The sequence below is a fragment of the Chionomys nivalis genome, chromosome 20, assembly GCF_950005125.1.
Source record: "Chionomys nivalis chromosome 20, mChiNiv1.1, whole genome shotgun sequence".
Lineage (NCBI taxonomy): Eukaryota > Metazoa > Chordata > Mammalia > Rodentia > Cricetidae > Chionomys > Chionomys nivalis.
In genome coordinates this window covers 37,760,319-37,783,251 of record NC_080105.1, presented here as the reverse complement: position 1 = coordinate 37,783,251, position 22,933 = coordinate 37,760,319, and the positions used below count along the sequence as shown (strand labels likewise).

Below are 22,933 nucleotides of genomic sequence, written 5' to 3'. Positions count from 1 at the left end.
TTTGTGTATGAATGTGTATTTGGTTTTTGTGTTGGTAGCGTATATACTGTTCATCTGCATGTGCACATGTGTTTGCTGACACATACACATTTGTCTACACATGTGTGCAGAAGCCAGAGAAGCACACTGAGTGTTTTGCTTTATCCCTTATTGGTTTATTCCTGTGAGACAGATCCTCTTTTTGAATCTATAATAGGCCAATGGTTAGGAAGTCATAGGATCTTCCTAATTTTCTACCCCACCTGCTGGGAATTCAGTCATATGCTGAGTCATGATTAGCCTCTTTACAGATGCTATTTGGTGCACTCACACCATCTTGTGAGTATTTCAAGGACTCTTCCTGTATAGGATATCTTTCTAAAGTAGGAATCACATGCCTTTTTATTTAAAATCTTACTCAGTTTTCTTAAGAAACCCTATCTCTGGTGCAGCTAACAATAATTATTTTAATATGTAATTTTGTGCCCTTATTGTTGCCTTTTACAAAACCCACTGCAGCAGATACATTTTAGAGTGTAATTTTTCTAATAGATATTAAGTAATCCATCTTGTTTCATCAAATGTTAATTTATTTGTTGAGTTAAGAATATTTGTGCAGTTGTTATGAATATTCTTTCCTTAGACAGAGTGCAGTACTGGGAATATTATACTGAGGTACCATGTCAGGACAAATCACTTCTAGATGTTTCTTGCAATGTTATTTGCTCTGTGTACCATCTACTTCACATGACTTGATCCACTGATATTCTCTCATGGTCTTTCTTCCTCCATTTCCTTTATTCCTGTTTATCTATCTATCTATCTATTTATCTATCTATCATCTATCTATCTATCTATCTATCTATCTATCTATCTATCTATCTATCATCTATATTTGATTTCCCAGGATACCTAATGTAGCCTGTACTCCTCTATACTTTCTTGATAACTGTCCTTTTCATTTTCTCAACTCTCATTAGTACATGTATTTTTGTGTTCGTATCATTTGTCTGGGGGAAATGGAAAAGTTAGAATGACTCATTATCTTGTCTTCAAATATTTGACTACTATGAAGTCATGGAATGTTGATTTACTTTTTCATGTGTAAAAGGTGGTAATTAGTAAGGGGAGGTTTTTTTTTTTGTTGTTGTTCAAGTTCACAGCACTAGCACCATGTTGTTTGTTCAAGTGTCAATGGTGTTCAATAGTGAGAGGAACTGTGACACGGTAGAAGAAGTACTTACCTGAGGTCCTGGGATGGCTCTGCTCTGATGTGAGGTGTTTCCACAGAGTGCCCAAATACTGCTCCTTCAGTTCCTGGAGACACAGGGACACAGCAGTCAGGATAAGCAAATACACACATACACAGTGGCTTTCATCTGATTCCATGTAATATTCTTCCCTCAACTGGAAACATCTTCAAGTCAATGGGAAATGTAACTTCTGAAAAGGACTTCAAGACAGAGCAAGATGAACCAAAGAAGGTGGATTTGAATACTCCATGTTAACTAATTTTAAGATTATTATTACTGCTTTAGATATAGACAAGTCACCTTCTACTCTAATCAAAGAACAAAAGTCCATCTCTTTTGTTGCTTCATTTCACAGCTAAGTGGATTTAGGAAACAGGATAGGCTGAAACACTTAGGTCAGATTTCCCCTATCTCCAAGGGCATGATGAAACTGCTGATGGTGAACTCAGGGCAGACAATGCTCGACATTTACAGACAGGTTTCAAACAGCACTTAGCCACTCTCTACCAGAGAGCTGTGCATAACTCCACAATACTTGGACTGCTGTGGCGTTAAGGCTCTGTCTAAAACTGAGAGCCACATTAATTTGTTTCATGATAGTTGAGTTCATCTGAGGTCATTGTTGTCTGAAGAGGTCAGGGAAACTCTTGTTCAGATAGTCGAGTGACATCTGATCTAACACACTTACTGACTGTTTGATTTTCCAGACTTCTAGAGCTTTGCTGCAATTTGAGTGAGAAAAAAAGTGTTCTTTGCTCTAAAAATGAAGCGAAGTATTTTTTCTTTTAAAGTTATAATGATTAAAATCACTTTGCAAAATAAAATTAATGCAAATGGTGACGTTTTTCGGAGTATACCTTATTCGCTTTGGATCTGTCTCCCTCATATATTTTGATATAACAATATCATGCTTATTTGATAAATGTCATGAGGGCTATATTAATAATACAATGCAGTTCAAAATTTTTCATTGAAGTGTGAACAAATATGACTGTACATACTGTGGCGGGATGTATAAAATGTGTCAATTCTGTGAGCAGGAATGGCATTGTAGGGTAAATTAGAGCAAGGGCTTAAAATATCATAAAATAGCAGATGACATAGGGAATGGATGAGATTTAATTAATGATCTTTTAAAATAAATAGTAAGGCACACCTGGAGGTGGAGTCATGGAGGAAGACAATTTTCAAGGATTAAAATATTATATCCCCAACATTATGACTCAGAGGCAAAATTATTTGTGTTTTGCCATGGTAAGTAAGCTCCTGGATCACAGATTTTACTTCCTGAACTAGAAGCTATTAGTACCCATCTATCTCTGAGCCTTAATAGATAGTTCTCCATGTAAGCAAAACTCTGTAGGAAACATACTGCTTGTTTTTTTTTTTCATGATTTTTAATAATTCAGAACATTCATTTGTTTAAAGGATTTATTCTTTTAATACTTTGATTCTGAAAATAGAAAAATCCTTAATATGGGTCCTAAAAGATAATATAATGATTTCAGCTAAGGTAACTAATAATTCTGTGATTTGACTGAGGGTGGCATTTGAAAGAATATCCCCAGATGCAGATTTACATATCTCAGGGAGAGTGACTGACATTTCAGTATAGACTGTAACATCCTGATAGGATGGCTATCCTTGAGCAAAGTTCAAATGCTAATCTCCACTACTGTGTGATTATGAAAATTTCCTAGACAAGGTGACAGAAATATGATTAGAGAAGAATGACAATATTTATTTTCCAACACTGTTATCAGTACAGAATCTGTATGCATGAAAGCAAAAGTAGAAAACAACCAAAACCGTTTGTTTGTAAGGATTAAATTCAAATTAGTGCAATGAGAAATGGGGGTGGGGAACATAAGAACAAGCACTAAGAAAATCCAGAGAATCATAATGTCAATCTTAAAAAACTCATATCCCACCAAATTGGAAAAATCTAAAAGAGATGGCTAATTTTCTCTTTACATATTACCTACCAAAGTTAAATCAAGATCAGATCAACAATTTAAACTGACCTATAACCCCTAATGAAATAGAAGCAATAATTTAAAAAATCTACCAAACAAATAATAAAATAAATAAAGCCCAGGTGTAGGTGGTTTCAGTGCCAAATTCTCTAAGGCCCCAAGAGAAGGGTTAAAACCAATACTCCTCAAGGTATTTTACAAAAGAGAAACAGAAGGAACACTTCTCAATTTGTTTCATGTGAATAGTTATCCTGATACTGAAACCACATAAGGAACCAACACAAAGAATGAATTATAGACTAATGTCCCTTATGAACCTTTGTACAAAATTTCTCAGAAAAGAAAAACTTGTAAGCTGAATTTAAGAATGCATCAAACAAAATCTTCTACCCTGATCAAGTAGGCTCCGTCCAAGAGATGAAGGGATGGTTCAACATAGAAAAACCTGTCAAGGTAATCTACGATATAAACTGAAAGACAAAAACCACATGATCATGTTTTTAGATGCCCAAAAGGCCTTTGCCAAAATCCAACACCTCTTCATGAAAAAGATCAGCGACATAAGGGATACACCTTAACATAATAAAGTGAGTTTTACAACAAACCCATTGTCCACATCAACCTAAGTAGAAAAAAATCAGTTCCACATAAATCAGGAACAAGGGAAGATTGTATACTTTATCCATATCTATTTAATATAGTACTTAAAGTCTTAGCTAGAGCAATACTAAACTGAAGATCAATGTGATATAATCTGAAAAGGAAGGAGTCAAAATACATGACTGAAACTAAAAATTCTACCAGGAATCTCTTACAGTTGATAAAAACTTTTTACAATGTAGCAGGATACAAAGTTAACTCATAATACGCAAGCCTTCCAATATACAAAGGGACAAACTGACCGAAAAAGAAATCAGGGAAAAATCACCTTTTACAATGGTCTCAAATAATATAAAATAAACTAAATTGCATTGTCAAGCAAGAGAAAGACATACATGATAAAACTTTAAGATATAAAGAAAGAAATAAAAGAAAATATAAAAAGATAGAAAGACCACCCATGTCCATGGATGGGTTTTATTAATATAGAAAAAATAGGTATCAAACCAAAAGAAATCTACAGATTCAGTGTAATTCCCATCAAAATTCTAACATAAATCTTGAAATGATAATTTTCAGCTTTAAACAGAAACATAAAAAACTAAGTATAACTAAAATAATCCTGATTAATAAAAAACTGCTGAAGGCATCACCATCTCCAACCTCAAGTGGTCCTGATACATGTAGAACGAAAATCACAACATTGACCCAGAAGCAGAGACACTGATCAACGGAATCAAACTGAAGACTCAGACTTAGGCAATAGTTAATAATCACTAAAATCATTTTTAGAGATGTCAGATCAAAACTATTCAATCAGGTACTCACTATAACCTTGGGAAATCAAATGCCAAATATTAATTTTCCTTCAATTAGGAATTCTCTCAAGTGTTAGACTGCTATATTTGTCAAATTTCACAGGCAACTGTTCTGTGTTTGAAATAAATAAGAAATCATTTTAATCTAATTTTTATTGCTTTCATGTGTTAGACACTAAATCAATTTGAACATTCAAATAAATTTAAATTGTATTCACATGAATCAAAAACTAAATAAGGCATTGTAAATTTTTTAGAAATGTTATTTGTAATAATTGATCATTATTTATTGGGGCACAGTAAAATTCTATTTGCCTCACTTCAAATATAACATGAACTTACATGACAAACTACAGAAAAATAGTATTATGCTAATTCATATGCATATGAATGTATAAGATGTGTGATAGGATATTATCTTTTATACATCTCTAAAATCACATTCAATGAAATAGAAATAACATTAAAATTAAATGTATCTATTTTTCATCCTCCCTCTCTTCCTCTTCCTCATAAATGAATAGCTGAAATGTTATTCTAAAAGTTATTTGTAATGAAACCTTATGTTTTAGTTTTTAAAAAATCTATTAGTATGGTTTTTGAATAGTTTCACAAACATTTTAAATCGGTCACTTTCAAAACAAACAATGCAAGACAAACATTGGGAACAACGTTCTCATCTTCCCTGAGATTATAAAATCACAAATGACCATGTCATCCATACCCCATACAGGCCACATGCTTAGGCAAAGTTGAATGGTATGAACTCTAATTCTGTGTTTGTATTTTTTAGTTTGGTTTGAAATTTTTCTCTTAATGTTTACTGTTTGATTTTCTTTTCTTGTGTTTTGTTGTTTCTTCACATACACACACACACACTCACAGAGAGAGAGAAGAGACAGAGAGAGAACTTGAGGTAGGGTGGATATGAAGGCGGGGAAGTGGGAAGGGCATAATAAAATATATTGTATAAAAAATTTCATAAAAATTTAAAGGAAAAGAAAATAAAAGCACAAATGCGAGAAAACATGGAGTAGGAATTTAGAAGCTGGAAAAGAAAAGGTATGATTTTTTTTATAAAGCCAGTACCATTCAGCCAACATGTGATTTGAAGATAGTGAAAAATGTTCCAAGCGTCTATCTTGTAAAATTAGAAATAAAGAACAGTTACATAAAAAAGAAATTGAAATATTACCAACAGGGAACTGTGACAACCAATTAGTAATTGCAAAACATACACACAATTCACTCCAAGTTCTATATTTTTCTTTTCTTTTTTTTTTTCCTTCTTCCTCTCTGCCTCCCGTCCCTCTTTTGTAGGAAACAAATCACTGCACTGCTTATGAGGGACAAAATCACGATCCTGGAGAGCTTTTCAACCCACACAAAGTGCATTCATGCAGATGTGTTCAGTTGAAGTTAGGATGAACATTCATTTTCACACGCCGTAGCGAGTTTGTTCCAGGACAGTGGTCAGCAGGATTATGAGGGTTCAGCTGATCCAAGGCTAAAATGAAGTCTTTCTCAATAGGCAACAGACCTTAGAAACTGCAAACTAAACTCATCCCTTCTGTTGTCATTCATTAGCTAGTGCCAAGATTTCAATGTTAATGGCCACTTCAAGGCATGGAGGTTCTGCTGAGGGCTATCTGTGATTTACTAGAATAGTTCAACTCACAGAATGCTCATGTTTCTTCACCTCTAATGTTACCAGAAGATCTGGCCAGTAAGTCAATCAGATCTTAAAGGTCTCAGTCCTGTTGCAGACATGCTTATTCTTGGTCTGGATGTATTGTATAAACAATGGATACCAACATATATAAAATGCATTAGAAACATGAGTGGGCAATAATAAAGGAGACACAAATCTAGTTCCTTCTGTCTGCCACTCAACACAGTATTAAATTCCTGGAAGCAGCTTAACCTGAGATATGATAAGAAGCAACGCTAATAAAACACTCTCTGCACTGAGGAATCAATGAATTACTGCAAATGAGTATTCTCATCAACTGCAAAATTGATACTCCTGGGCTGGAGAGATGGCTCAGAGGTTAAGAGCACTGACTGCTCTTCCAGAGGTCCTGAGTTCAATTCCAGCAACCACATAGTGGCTCACAACCATCTGTAATGAGATCTGGTGCCATCTTCTGGCATGCAGGCATACAGATAGAACACTGTATATATAATAAATAAATTTTTAAAATAATTGATACTCCTGTTCTGAATTAGATCATATGACATTAATTGAATTGTGATAAAGTTCTAACTTTTAAATAATTTGCTGCGCAATATATTTTCAAAATTTTTCTTTCTTGTTCTACTGTTTTTCTTTAAGTACTTTGAAATACCTGACAAACGACATTTATTACATTGAATTTCATATAATACATATTAAGTGGTGAAAATTATTTGATATAGTGACGTGCATTTTAGAGAAAGAAAAGGGAGAATAAAATGATAAAGAAATGTAAGACGTCTTCACAGGAAATGCTTTAAGAGCAAAAGTCATTTCACTAACACATAACATCATGATGCTTATTCACTCACTCTAATATCCATAGTAACCTTCACCATATGCTGCGCCATTACCATGTGCCAGGCATCATGAGAACGTGAATCAGCTCATGATACTTCAAAATAATTACTTCAAACTCAGAATATCCAGAAAGGTCTTATCATTATTACTCTCACATTTTATGGATGAGGAACTGATGCTTGAGATGATAATTACATTCAGAGTTACTGTAGCAGAAAGCATTGCACCTCCAATATGAAAGCACCTGGAAACGAGGATGTTTGAACCCTTCATCACTGTCTAGCCTGAACCTTCCACAGTTCACCTCCTTCCACTTTTACTCCACATGGTAGACATGGTTTCAGGGCACCAAAAATGCCTTTATCAGTCATGTGTTATCATTACTACAGTTTAACTTTTAAATAGCTCTGATTTTAGCTCTTAATGAGTCAGAGTTAAAATTTTCTTTTAAATCTTTAAAAAATATTGTTTGGTTTTCCAGTAATATAAGAAAACTGAGATGGATTTTCAAGTTGCATGTAAGCTCTTTCACTACCAGTGAGTATTGACATTTAATTAGTGTGTTGGTTAGACCTACATTTTGTGCCTTTTTCTATGGAAAGGTTATTGTTAAATACTTGTGTCCAATAACATTTGTTATTTCAGAATTACTAACTCTTATCATAGTGTCTGATTAGTAAAACTATTAGTATCAGTTTCAAATAAAAATTAGTGCTTCAAAAAAATTAGTGTTTCATGGTACCTGGTTATTTAAATTCTTCTTTAGTATAAATTTCATAAGTGATAGAAAACATTAATAATTTTGAAGGTACTGCTTTATAGTGAAATTTTAACTGACATAGATACATAAAGATATGCATATTATGTAATATTAGTGACATTTAATACAAGGAGACCTTATAATATAATTTTTAAATAAGGGGAAACTATCTCTTCAAACTTCATTTCATTATGTTAAAAAACCTTTCTTGAAGATATTTTAAAAATATGTAATATATAAAGGATTTCTGATAATCTTATAATGAAAGGAAAACACAAATATTTTACTTCTATTAAACTATAATATAAAGGTTTTCTGTGGCTGTGTATGGGAGTGTGATAGCTTTGATAAGACTTGAAGGAGACCTCATTTAAGGACCAACCAAAAGTTGGTATTCTCTAAAGGGAATATTGAATAGCAACCCATTAATTTTACTTTTGTTTTAGGATTTTAATATTATTAAGTCACTTAAAATATCCTAAATTTACTCCTTTTTACATGTATGATTATGTCTGTACTTCATGGTTGAGCAGTTGCCCAAGGAGGACAGAAAAGGCCGGAAGATGGTGATAAATCATTTGAGACTGTAGTTTCAGACAGTTGTGAGTCACTATGTTAATGTTGGAAGTAGAACTCATGTTCTATGCTAGAGAAGCACAAACCACTAAGTCATCTCTTTAGCCTCTATTAGGTCTCTTTTTCTTTTGAATGATAGATTTTTTTTAATATTTTGGCCTTTGTTAATGTTTTACCCAAATGCTTAGGATCCAGTAGAGTTTAGTTGCAATTGTTTATGTTACATGTACACCACAAACTCAGTTTTAAAATTACATAAATGGGATATGTAAATGACAAAGCAATTTCTATGTAGTAATGTTACAAAATATATTTTTCCATAAATCCTCTTTGTATAGACTTCACCCATGCTGGAGCACATGGTGTCTTGGTTAGATTTACTATTGCTATAATGAAACACAATGCCCATCACAACTTGGGGAGAAAAGGGTTTATTGAGTTTATACTTTCATATCACTATTCATTACTGAAGGAAGTCACAACAGGAACACAGACAAAGCTGAAACCTGGAGGCAGGAGCTGATACAAAGGCCATGAAGGGTTTAGGCTTACTAGCTTGTTCCCCATGGCATCCTCAGCCTTTTTCTTATAAGACCCAGGGCCACTCATCCAAGGATCGCCCCACCCATAATTGGCTGGACCCTCTCTCATTGATCACTAAGAAATTGTCTTAGGGCTTTGTTTACAGATGATCTTTTGGAGGTATTTTCTTAATTGAGGCTCATTCCTCTCTTAAGATTTTAGCTTGTGACAAGTTGACAAAAAACTAGCCAGTATACATGGTATGTGACAGCTTCAAGTCTATAACACAACACCCAACCCTGAGATTCCTGAGGTGTAAATCTCTTAACTCTTCAGTGGCCTGTAACATCCTTGACTTTTAGAGTCTAGTCATGTGTAATGCTATGTAAGAGAAAAATAAAACATATCTTGTCTAAGTTACTATTTGGTTGATATAAATAAAATTACTTTACAAAAATTAATAATATTTTATTTATTCTTTGACAATTTTATTCATATAAACAATGTATCTCCAACACATCCACCATACTTCAAATTTCTGCCTCCCTTCTTTTGTCCTGAACCACTACCCAAAGAATCCACCTCCTACGTTCATGACATCTTCTATTTTTTATAATCTACAGAGTTTAATTTATGCTGCCCATGCGCACAGAGTTGTGGGTCTATCCACAGAAACATGGCAAAAGAGCAGCACCATGACCTTGAATAAAAACAGTTCCTCCCACAGAAGCCAGAAACTGTCATGGAGTCACTTTATGCCTTCTCCCATTCCCTTCACTTTTAGTCATGGAGGTTTTTAACGACATCAGTTATGTAATAAGAAGTATAAATTTTCATTTGCTATCCATATAGCATTTTCTACTTGTTTATTGTCATTTTCATATTTTGACCTCTGCATTTTATTTTTTACAAGTACTTAACAAAATTAAAACACATGAGAACAGCAATGGCATTCCAAATTATAATTTTAATAGAAATTGCATCTGCAAGATACAAATTTGATCCAGAATTTGTCTTAATTTATTTTTACGTCTCTTTTCTTTATCCAAACCATACATGTTAAACATTAATAAAAATACTACTTAAAAGAAGAAAACTGGGACTGAAAAAAAAATCAAGCTTTCCCTAGTGTCTAAGGCAGAGTAACAGTAACTATGGCCCAACTGCCCAAGGAGATCATGCCCTGTGTCTTTTGTGAATATGTAGATAATGTATTATATGCGTTATGTTTCGTGAGAAATGGGGCTTGGCATATGTAATTCACATTTTTCTTCAGTGAACTAGGAGTATTTTCTGGATGTCCAGGTATCTGATAATCCAAACAGAATAGCACAGTATAACCAGCACCATTGTTCTGTCTAATTTTAGGTCAACATAATACAAGTTAAACTCATTTAGGGGACTATCCCCCAAAGAAAGGCATGTGGGTAAGTGTGTGGTGTATATTCTTGGTTAAAGATCAAGGTGGTAAGTTCTAGGCCACTGTGGATGGTGCTACTTTTTCTGGCTTGGTGACTCTGGGTGCAAACTGAGCAAGCCTTGGAGGGTAAGCTAATACGCACCATTACTTCACCGCTTCTGCATCAGCTCCTGCCTAGAGTTTCTGGCCCCAACTTCTCTGGATGATAGACTACAAATCAGAAGATGAAAAAAAGCTATCTCCTTGAGTTGCTTTTGGTTATAATGTTTTATCACAACAATAGAAACAATTATGATATCATCATATGAACTATTAAAAGGGGTTATTTTCCAGCTGTTGGAAGACAATGAAATAAGAAAAATTTGACAGAAGAGACGCTAAAGAAGACCACATTAAGAAAGAAGTTGAAGACACTCTGCCTGTAGACAGGATTCATTGAAACGTGTAAGAAGCAATGGTATCTTCTAAGATCCATAGCCATCATCCTCTTACCCACAGCAGGCAAGGAAAGAAAGTTATTGTAACAATGGCCACTAAAAGTGTGATGCCTAAGAAATGAAATAATTTATTTATGCTACAGCAAAGTTAATTATATCTTAAAGAATTTCCCTCGTCTAGCACATAAAGGAACTTTGAGCATCAAATGGAATCTGTTGACTATACTGAACAGAGAAGTTCCTTTTTAACAATTTGTAGTTTTAAAATTTGAAATTACTTCAACTATGTAAATTTCTCCTTCCCTTTCCTCCCTCCAACGCACTCCATGAACCTCTCTTTGCGCTATGCTTTCTCTTAAATTCATGGTCTCTATTACATTAACTGTTGAATTGGCAATCTGTATTAACATAATATATGAATAAATTAATATATATAAGCATAATATAATATATGTGTTTATGTATATATATGTATACCTCTAAATATATAAATACAACCTGCTCACAATTATAGGGTCTTTAGCATGCATATGATTTCAGGGCTTATAAATAATCTGGGGAGACAGGTCTTTCCTGGAGTAGGCTATCACATTCCCAGCATTCCTTAGTTGCCTGTAGTTTTTTGTCAGAATTCACATTGCCTTTTCATTATGAATGCTTTCAAGCTTTATAATTAGGCAGCTGCATTTTCAATATTTGCTTTAACAGAATAAAAATAAGAAACATTTCCTTGAGACCTTGGATAAAAATAAACCACAGAACCGTCTGCTAGCAAAGACCTCTGACAAAACAGCTTATTCGTGTTAGTGGCTGTGACTTGCATATGCACTTCAAAACTGGAACTCAATTTCCATTTAGAAGTTTGTAGGGCGTGGTTCCGTGTTGTCTCATGTCTCTGAAGTCTCCATCACCAGGAAGTTTAAGAAACAACTGGAAAGCTGAGATGAGTGATCATGTCAAGTGCATAAACCTCTAATGTGTCACTAGAGGAAATGAAGTGACCACACATCACTTTTCTTAGCACCTGATTTAGTCAGTACTCCCGCAGCTTTTCAGACAAACTACTTTTTTCCTGGGGTCTAAGTGGTACCACGTTCTCAGCATTTGAACAGCTCCGAGGAACAAAAGTCCTGCTTTAGAAAAGACTGGCAGTGAAGCTGACCTTATCACAGTGGGCTAATGCAATAGACAAGAACAGGGAAGTAGAAGCCAGGTAATGAAAGCAAACCAGGAAATATTGATTCCAGCCCAACACACTGTTTAATTTTAAAGACAGTTCCTCAGAAAATTCTTTCATGTGTTGTCAAACAAGCACGGGGACCTGTCTATCTTTCCAATCATTCCATTAGAAACACACAGGGTTGAAACGCTCTTGACTTTGCAGCAAACAGGAGGGCATCGGGAACATGTGGTTGCATTTCTCTCTCCTTCCAGACTGCCACATTTAATCGCTGCCATTTGGAGAACAGAGAGAGCGAGAGATACTTTGTCCTCACTCACTTCTCTCCTGTCTGCTTTCTGCCAACACAAAACAGATGTCTGCGTCCAATTAATCGTTTTCCTCCGACTTGAGGACTTTCACCTTCCCACGTCAGACTCATCTTTTACCTTCCTTTGTTTTCTAGGCTGCTATTGTGCACGGGCTACAAATGAAAGCGCTCCTTGCAGTTGATGGACACAGCCTGAAAGCACCGGATTTGAGTCTGCTGTGTTGAAAGGTTTATGTCCTTTATGTGCTTACAGGGCCTGAGAAGATAATTGCATTAGGTGATATCTAGAGTTCGTAGTCGGGAATACAAAACAAACAGAGTTTTAAAGATTTTATATTTGAACTAGAGTCTAACACCCCCTTTTATCAAGGAATGTCAAGGAATATCAAGAACAGATACACATTTTAGTCACTTTAAGCAAATTACTACCACGCAAAGCTAGGCCATTCAAGAGCAACTTGTTTCCAGATGGGACAGAGCAGGACTTTCTTGTTAAGGCCTTTCTGCTGTGCGGCTCCGCAGGACCTCTGGCTTAAAACTAAGAAGCTGTTCAAATGGGCTGCCAAAACTCTGAAACAATGGTCCACATTCTTTGCCTCTCTCAAATTGCTGTTCTCTTGGTTAGTTAGCTAAACTGTCTGGTCATCTTATATTTTGTGGCAGCAATAGAAAGTTAAAGTAGTCAAGTTCATGTTAGGGCGTGACCTCCAGTGTCTACACACCTATATTCTAAATAAGTTAACTACAATTATGTTAAAACCTATAAGCACCGTGATTTTGTCTCAGATCTATAGTCATTTTGTCTCAGATATACAGACATATCCCCTGTGTAAATCATCCACTTCCTTCTGAAACAAGAGTTCATCAAACATGTCATTATTCATAAAGTGAAAGAAAGTGAGAAAGGTTTCATCTTAATTTTAATTCCTATGGATATTGCTTGAATAGGAAATCTTTCATGCCACCAATTTACAATTCATAGAGATCCTTTGTCACACGTACTTTGAAGTCTTGTCGGAATAGTTACCTAATTTATATGGAGCACCCCGGAGTCCGTGTCTCTTTGTAGTGTTATTTGTCAAAAGACTGGAGCACTGCTTTAAAGTATATGTGAGGGGACCTGCCAATCCCTTGCCTTCATATTGTGTTCTATGCTCGGTCCAATTATCTCTCCTATGCATGTGAAATGATAACCTATATTTGTCTTTGATATTTTCATTTTAGGAGTGTTACAAGCAAGAATAAAGCTATTCTGAAGTTAATATATGGTAGTCTGGTAAAGAAGGAAGGATTTAGCATGAATTTGTATGTGTCTGTTTCTCTGTGTGTTGGGATATGTGTGTGTGTGTGTGTGTATTAGATATACAAAAATGTTGTCTAAGCTCAGTAGGCAGAGAAGCCATACACAAGAAGGGTTGTCTCTGGGGAAACAGGACAATGGACATAGGACCTTCAGATTTGTCACCTTTACTCATATTTTTTATGACAGCTAACTCAGTATTTTTAGTTGATTTGAGTGATACAACTTTATATATATATATATATGTGTGTGTGTGTGTGTGTGTGTGTGTGTATGAGAATTTTAGTCTCTGTTCTCCAACCACAATTAATGACTTTATTTGTAGTTATTTGAAAAGTAGATATATTATAAGATTGGCAACTAGGCTTTTGGGAAGGAAGCCAGAAATTATGTAAAGGAACTTCTATGGAATTTTGTATGCTTTTATTGGGTAAACAACATTGAAAGATCTCCATTACAGTACCTGTGACCTTCAGTTTCTCAGCCCCGATGGTTATCTCATCTTCATCTGCAGAAAACAGCACCCTGCCATCTTCACTTGCTCTCACTTCAAATCGTTTACACTGTGCCTCCACAGCCTCTGCTCCTGAAGTCAGAGGAAAGGTTTCAAAATCAAGCTGGGGTGCAGAACACCATTAGCATACATGATGTTTATAAAATACAACAATACACATAGCATTCATCTCATGCATCTTGGCTGCATGTTTTATATCAGAATGGACATTTTTAAGCTCTCATCCTTTTCAAAAGCCCCCAATTTCACTGAATATTTACAGACTAGATTAAATGGTCATATGTGTTAATTCTAAATGTTTAAGGTTGTTCTAATATAGGGTGCGTACTTAGCCAGAAATAAACACCTGATGTATCCACAAGGCAGACAATGCCTACTTTGATATCTACTGGAGATGAAGATTTGCCATTCATTTCACCTGGCAAGTGAGAGGCAGATGCTCAATAAATGGGACCCAAATGACTCACATCTCTTTGAAGTGCAGACTACAGAACTCAGATTATTCTAAAGAACCAATCCTTTGTGAATCTTAAATTATTCCACATTTCATAGATTTTAGTATAGATATCTTCTTACCATTTAATGCAAATGAATTTAAACCCATTTTATAATTAGTCTTGCAATGGATTTGTTTTCTATATTTTTGATAATTAATTTTCCATACTTTTTTACTTAAAATGTAAGCAACTTAACTACACTACTCTAAACAACTTAACTGTTCCAAAGTATAATTTAAAGTAGAAACAGGAATCCTTCCCATATGCCCCTCCCCACTCTCCTTCAAATTCATTGCCTCTTTTTAATAATATATAACATAATAATCTATATATTGGGGCTGGAGAGATGGCTCAATGGTTAAGAGCATTGCCTGCTCCTCCAAAGGTCCTGAGTTCAATTCCCAGCAACTACGTGGTGGCTCACAATCATCTGTAATGAGATCTGGTGGCCTCTTCAGACATACATACAGATAGAATATGTATACATAATAAATAATTTTTAAAAATCTATATATTATATTTATTACATAAACATATATATTTATACATACACATGTGTGTGTCCACACGTACATACATTCTTAGATATAACCTGTTCAGTCTGTATGATGTTACTCATGTGTATGTTTTCAGGGCAGATGATTTAGCACTGAAAAAACAATTGAGGAGTTAATCCCTCTGGTTAATCCCTCTTCCACTCCCAGATTTCCTCAATTCTTTGTAATTCTTTGTAATGAGGCCTCATGGGCTGTTCTCATCCATGTTGGCATGTTCCTTTGTGTAGTTCTTGTTCAGCTCATGTATGGGTAATCATGTCGGTGAGACTTTATGAGTGTAGTTTCTGATAGTACCATGAGACACGGTCTCACAGCAACTCCCTGATCCTCGGGCGCCTACAATTTTGTCACCTGATCTTTCACAAAACTACCTGTTGCTCTTTACTTTGGTTAAACTCAGAGATAGAAAGTAAGTCCCTGTTGCTGTGGACACTATATACTTGATAAAGAGGCCCTGGAGACTCCTCCTGAGTTGGAACTGTCCTGAATACTGCCTCTCTGAGGACTAGTTTTCATTGTACCAGAAGGTACCAAGCTTCCAAAGGTGAGAGGCAAGCAGTAGTCCTATCTAGCTATGAGGCCTATGAGGTACAACATCTAATATCATAACAGTATAACCCTAAAGGTACAGTAAGTGGCACACATAACTTAGGGCTAATCATTATGTCTCTAATTGAAATAGGATGCATTTAATAGAAGGGAAACCATTCCCGGTATGTAGTGGCATTTTATTTGTATTTTAATACATAAAGCTTGCCTGAAGATCAGAGAGAAAAACAGCTCGTTGGTTAGCCTTATAGTCCTGGCAGTGGTGACACACACCTTTAATCCCAATAGTCACACTAGTTGCCATAGAAATTGGGTGGTGCAAGCCTTTAATTCCAGTGGTGTACAACTTTAATCCAAGCCCTAGAGAGGATTATAAAATGGGAGGAGATAGCCCTCATTCTCACTCTCATTTTTGAGATTCCAGTAGGCAGGATCACCATTTTCATACTGAGGTTGAGGGAAGAGGTCGAGGTAAGAGCAAGTGTCTGGCTGCTTTGCTTTTCTGGTCTTCAGGTTGAACCTAAATACCAGTCTCAGAGCTTCTACAAATTGTGCTACACTGGCACTGGAACTGAGCTAACTACTCAGAGATAGTGAATTCATGGTAATTAGAGGACTATCTATAAGCAAAATTTACCTACCAATCATAATCACTAACAACAATCTATGACCTTTTGTACTTATAGACAGTGTAATTTTCACCTCTCTTTAAGAAAACTTATCTTTGCAACACATGGAAAACCACAATCAATTAAAATCATTTATCTTTTAAAAATAAAACATGTTTTCTTATAAAATTTAAAGATAATACTTAGGTAAATATTGAGGACTTACTGTCCATGATCATCCTCTTGATTTTGTGAATATTATTTTAGGAATTAGTATTCATTTGAATGTTTTGTTATCTAATTATAGTCTAACCTTGTATATTTGCAATCAGCCATTGTTGCACAGTAACTCAACTAAGAGATAGTCAAAACATTGAGGCCAGTGTGTTGACATTTAACTTCTAGGCTTATATATCTCTCTGTGTTTAAATCTGTTTCCAAGAGACTCAGTACACGTGCCTCCTTACAACAGGTACACATTGAGGCTCAATGGTCTGAGAGGCATCATAGAACTTCTACACATAAAACTCTAACAATATGCCATTTTATCATCTTCAGATATACACAATTGCTGAGATAAATTGATTAACAAGTTATATTTAATGGCATAGCCATATACTAGATAACTACACACATATGAAGGCATATGTGCTCTCACAGATTAGTAAGAATTTCCTAGGAATAGTGATTAATGTCTTTATTCAGAGGACACTATACAAATATTAAAATATTATATTGCATGTCACATAAGTTATTGCAAATAAACTATTAGAAATAAGCTATTAGAGACTTTATTAGGTTAGTGCCTGGCTCTGGAAAAGGGAGTTGAAATTTTAATTCATTAACATTAAATGAGCAAAGCCAAATAAGCAAACTGCACAATATTTATGCATGCAGAATAGATGAGATGCATCTAAGTTATAAATTAATGCATGCAAAAAATCATCCAATTGAAAAACAGATATAAAATTAATACTTCAGAGTATACTTTATCCACCATATTAGCATAATTACAGATGGCAGAATTGCAAGCAATTAGCAATGACTTGATAGTAAATAAATGTTTTATATCAGAAAATAATTATATAGCATCACATTTACATGCATTCCTTTTCTTTTCTACAAATGAATAAAAAGCAAAGCTATATAATTGGAGACACAATCAGTAATTGGGACTATCAATGTTTAACATTAAAATATTATAAATTATAATACTGCACTTAGTATTTTTGGTTTCCTATCATTTGCTTGCATCTAGTGTCTTTTTTTCTAAGGAAAGGTCAAGTTGTCCGAAAGTGTGATTGCATTAAGTAGAAAAAGACTATGAGCTACTGTGTTTGCATTTTCTACATTCAATTGAAAAAATACTAAAGCTGGAAATTTTTCTTTGATAAGAACATCTATGGGTGACTAAATAATACAGTTGCAAGAGATTTCTAGGCTCCCTTCAAGACTGATAAAAGAAAACTAAAGAGAGATTTCAGTGGTTATGTCTGCCTGTCTCTGTTATGTCTTTCTCAAATACTGTATGATCTCTTATTGCATCATACATACATCCTTTGAGATTTAATTTTATATGTGGTCAACATGTTCATGTTCTTGGATATCTTTAAGAGATTAGAAACTCCAACAACAAAACAAAACTCAGATTCACAATTCTTCATTCAGAAATTACTGTTTTAAAGTTACTATGTGTACAAATGAAATCTTAAAAACAAAATAATAGCAGCCCAATTATTATGCGGTGGACAAATAAATTCTAAAAACAAAAACAGTTGCAGTCACCATGGCGTTGCAGTGCTTTATAGCTACAGGTATCAAAAGGGCCACAAGGTGAAGAGTGAATGCCATCAAGCTGGCTCAGAGAGAGCATTAACGAACATACCAAGTTCATGTGGGACATGATGCGAGCATGTTGCTTTGAGCTCTGGGAGTAGTACTCCATGGACCTGCTCGGGATTTACAGGTACAAGCGTGCCATCATGGTAATCAAGAGGGTGGGGATACACAACCATTCCAAGAATAAGGGGAAGGAGCTGAGAAACAACCAACTGCCATGAGGAAAGGTGCAATTAAGGACTAACTGACCTTATCTGTTCCTCAGTAAACACTTATGCCCTGTGAGTGTGTAGACGCACATACAGACGCATGCACATACACACATGTGCACACACTGAACACCGTATATACAAAAGTATATATATATATATATATGTGTGTGTGTGTGTGTGTGTGTGTGTGTGTGTGTATGTGCATCTGTGTGTATATATGTATATATATACACACACACACACATTTCTGTGTGTGTATTTTCCTGAACATAAAATGAAAATAAATGTCCAAGTACACATATTCATCAGTATATGTTAAGCTTTGTTTTGTTTTATAGCATGAATGACATTAAAAATATACATGTAAAATGTATACTAGGAACGTCTGTCATAGGGGAAGATACATTAGTAAACAAAGAAGAGCAACCTCAAGCCAGGCTGGAGGGTTCTCTTCTCCAGACTCTGAAGTCTTCAGCATTTGTGATTCTCCTGGGGCCCTGTGAGAGTCATGTTTATCCCTCCTCCCTATAGCTGCTGACCTATGGATTAAGGCCACAGTTGCTCTTTGACTTCCAGGAACTAATATAGCAGTGGGAATACTCAAATTTAGGGGGTTACCTTTATGCTCCTGGTTCTCTTCCTGATAACACCTATCAGCCTTTGTCTAAACCAACAGTCATCAGCCTTTGTCTAAACCAACAGTCTGTATGAAGTTAGGTATTCCCCAGTAAAGGCTTACTTTTTAGTTGTGATGAAGGCCAATATTTGTCACCGTTTGTACCACTTCCTTACCTATAATTCATTATTCACACCTCTTGTTCTCCATTTTTATTTTAAAATCCACTAGGAAGTGGGCTGGCAAGTTGGGTTGTTAAGCACATTTGCTGCTCAAGCAGAGGAATGATATTTGATTCCCAATACGTAAAGGTGACTAGCAACAATCTGTAACTCTAGTTCTGGGGAATATTATGCCATTGCCTGGCCTCCATGGGCACTGCAGACATATAGTGCATTTACAAGGCAACAAAACCTTCACACATATAAAGTAAAAATAGATAAATCTTTAAAAAACCTAAAAATTATGCATATGAAAGTATGCAAATAATTTTACATAGCTCCCACTGGAGGAAATAGCTGCTACTATCAACATTGTTACCTTTCCTTAAGCAAATGTTTCTCCATCCTTGTCTCTGAGAAAACTTTAGTCTGCAGAATTGCTTATATCCATTTTTTCAACCATATATTTTTATGATTTAGAGTTTAGATTTAGAGCATATATTTTAGTTCATTAATATTTTAAAATATGTTTATTTAAACATAATGAATTGACATTTTAACTCCTGGTAAAAATGTTTCTCATCATTCTTTTCTTTCCATTTGTTATTTATGTGTGGTGTGCGCTTTTAAAATGCTTTCTTAGTTGTAATGCCTGAACATAGTTTTATTTCTTGTGTTAACTATACGTTTAAATTTTAATTTAGTTAAGAATTTAATAATTGTTCATTTTGTGTGTATCTCTCTGTCTCCTTTTCTCTCTCTGTCTCCTCTGACTCCCTGTGTATGCACATGTATGAGGCTTATTTAATTCAGAACTCATACCTTCTGAGTTCGAATCACATATTTGAAAAAGGCACTGTCAGTAATCACAAGGTTGTTGCGTGAAAATCTTAGTACTAGGCATGTGTTACTTCACAGGACTCACATATAATGGAAACTACCACAGTGTTGGAAACGGGTTTTATATTCATAATTCCAGGACGGGATATGCAAGCAGAAGTATTATATGGATATGGAAGCAGAAATATCCGGAGTTTAGGTTATTGTAAGAAAGAAGTTGCTGTGGTCCATATTTATAATACAATTAGAAAATTATTTCTGAATTCAAATCATCAGAAATATGAAGGAGACATTGACCTCTCTTTTCCCTAGCAGGCAAGTGGTCCCTGCCTCTTTCAGAACTCCAGGGACTGAAAAGTTGCAAGCAGTCCGATATATTACTGAGCCTAGGATGAGAAGGAAGGACAACCTCAAGGCTTAGGATATGTATTAGACAAAATTTGCATAGATAATTTGTGGTGGGGTCTAAGCTAGAAGAGCATGAAGATTGTACGAGACAATGTGACACAGAAGACAAGGATGTCCCAACACCAGGAACCTTAAGACCACCCTCTTCTACCAATTCTTACACCACCCGTTTCTTACATTTCTCTAAGTTGGCATCTCAGTTTTGTAGAATTGGATTTTGAGAACTGTTTCACATTTGCTGTTCTTTGCATTTGCAATTACACCGTGAAAATCCAGTTGTTGTTTTCTCCCCACAGCCATCGGCAGCCACTAGGTTAGTCAATGGATGGGCTACACATGACCCTGTCCTCACACAAAGAAACGCAAGAAAGGAAAGAAAGACAGGAACGAAAGAAGGGAGGAAGGAAGTCAGAAAGAAAGAAAGAAAGAAAGAAAGAAAGGAAGGAAGGAAGGAAGGAAGGAAGGAAGGAAGGAAGAAAGAAAGAAAGAATAGTGAAAAAAGAAGAAAGAAAGACAAAATAAAGAAAGAAGAAAAAGACAAAAGAAGGCAAGAAGGAAGGAAGTAGGGAGGGAAGGAGGGAGGAATGGCAGTTGTACAGCTGCTGCTTATACGAAGTCTCCATTATTAAAAACACAACTACTTTGGCTCTAGGATCTGAAGAAATCAAACAAAAAAGAAATAGAGTACCTCACTCTGGTGGGTGCTTGTAAAGTCAGAAGGGCCTATGAAGAAGAACACATAAAAGGAATCCCACACTAGCTCAACATTGAGAAATAGATAGCTATTTATTTAGGGGTAGACTCACAAATCAGAATCCGCTGCTTGAGCGGAGATCAGAAACCGGAATCTGCAACTGGAGCAGAGAGGCCGGAAAAGAGGTTGGACACATGCTCGATATGGGCATATATAGTATAAGAGGCCACACCCCAGAGGGCAGGTAATTACTAGCTGTAAGACTCCCTACAGCACCTCCCCCATTTGTTTAAATAAAAAAAGTTGTAAGCCTAATACAAAATTATATACAATAAGAACAAATATACTCAATAGTATCCTATCCTAACTAGTTTAAGTCTTGTATAAGTCATGAGAGGAAAGTAACTACAACTATCTAGTATTCAACCCCATCGAAGTTCTGAGAAAGGAAATATTACTTGAGTAAACAGGAAGTACAATCAAACAACTTCCAAACATGTGCAACAATGACAGAGACAACAGGCTACCTGGGAAAACCAAAAGGCTCTTTTGCAATGTTGAAGCAACCAACTTTGGCTAAAAACTAGAATAACTGACATACCATTTTCAGAGGCAGGAAATTTTTTAAAACTGTCTTATCATGTCTTGGCAAGATATAACACTCCTGCTTATCCATTTCCGGATATTACGTATTTTGTCAGTGGTTGAGGCATGGACATTTCTTTACCCAAAGGCATGTTTTGCCAAGAAGAAAACAAGTTCCAAGAGGTATGTCTTCGGTGCTCAACATTCTCTCAGGAATAAATTGGTGCTGCCAGGAGCACTCGTGTCTCACTTCAGCAGAACCCTAAGTTATTTAAATGTCATATTCTACAGCTCCTTGATGTGGTTGAAGATTACCTATATTTGCAGGATATAATCTCTATGTATCTAAAGAACCTGATTAGTCTAAATATAAATATGACAAACGTAGATGACTATTGATCTATAATCCTTAATATTTATATAACATAAAGACTAAGACTTCATATTAGAATATTATATAATAAACAATCGTGCAACAAATGAGGACAAATGACCTCAAAATATAAACAATGTATAAGTATCTTGATCAGAGGTAGAAACGTACATTGCTATATAATAAATATATGTTAATATATAAAAATATTTTAAACAGAGATAGAAGCATGCATGCATACAATATTCAATGTAATTTAACTTTGTATCAATATACAAATATTTATATCAATGTAATTGCCTATAAATGATAATTCAGAAATATTCACTTTATTACTCACTGTTATTATTAGTGTGAGTAAGCTAATACTAATCTATTATCCCATCCAATTCACCCACCCCTTTTTTTGTAAAGAGGTCCCTGAGATTAAGCAGAGTTTTCAAAAAAAAAACTGTCACTGCCCACCCTCTGGTCACATCCTCTGCATACACTACTATCAACATAACTGGCACAGTGTGCCTGTTAATTCAGTTGTGACACAGCTATTATGATTACATCCAACTGTTTCGTGATTGGATTTAATGTGCACGCCACAGGAAAAATGTCATGTTTTTCAGAAAAAAAAATTCCCATGAGGAGGCATAAAATAAGCAAATTCTTGTAAGTTGGAAACTTAATTTCTATTTGGATGAGTTCGATCCTGCCCTCATAGGTAATTATAAAATTATGTAATGTCCTTTACAGTTTCCCTTTAGCAATTCCTGAAACAAGGTCACATAATTGTGCTGAATAATACCCATGACCATGAATGAG

General features: G+C 35.2%; 1 protein-coding gene across 1 annotated transcript in view; it reads right to left on the bottom strand.

Moving 5' to 3' along the window:
* The window catches only part of Sgcz (sarcoglycan zeta), a 789,755-nt gene that overhangs the window by 13,010 nt on the left and 753,812 nt on the right, over nt 1–22,933 (bottom strand). The window contains exons 5-6 of the mRNA XM_057752704.1: nt 14,131–14,253; nt 1,224–1,296 (exon numbers count right to left, since the gene is read on the bottom strand). Coding sequence (XP_057608687.1) covers nt 1,224–1,296; nt 14,131–14,253 — 196 coding nt within the window. The remainder of the gene's footprint in view (nt 1–1,223; nt 1,297–14,130; nt 14,254–22,933) is intronic.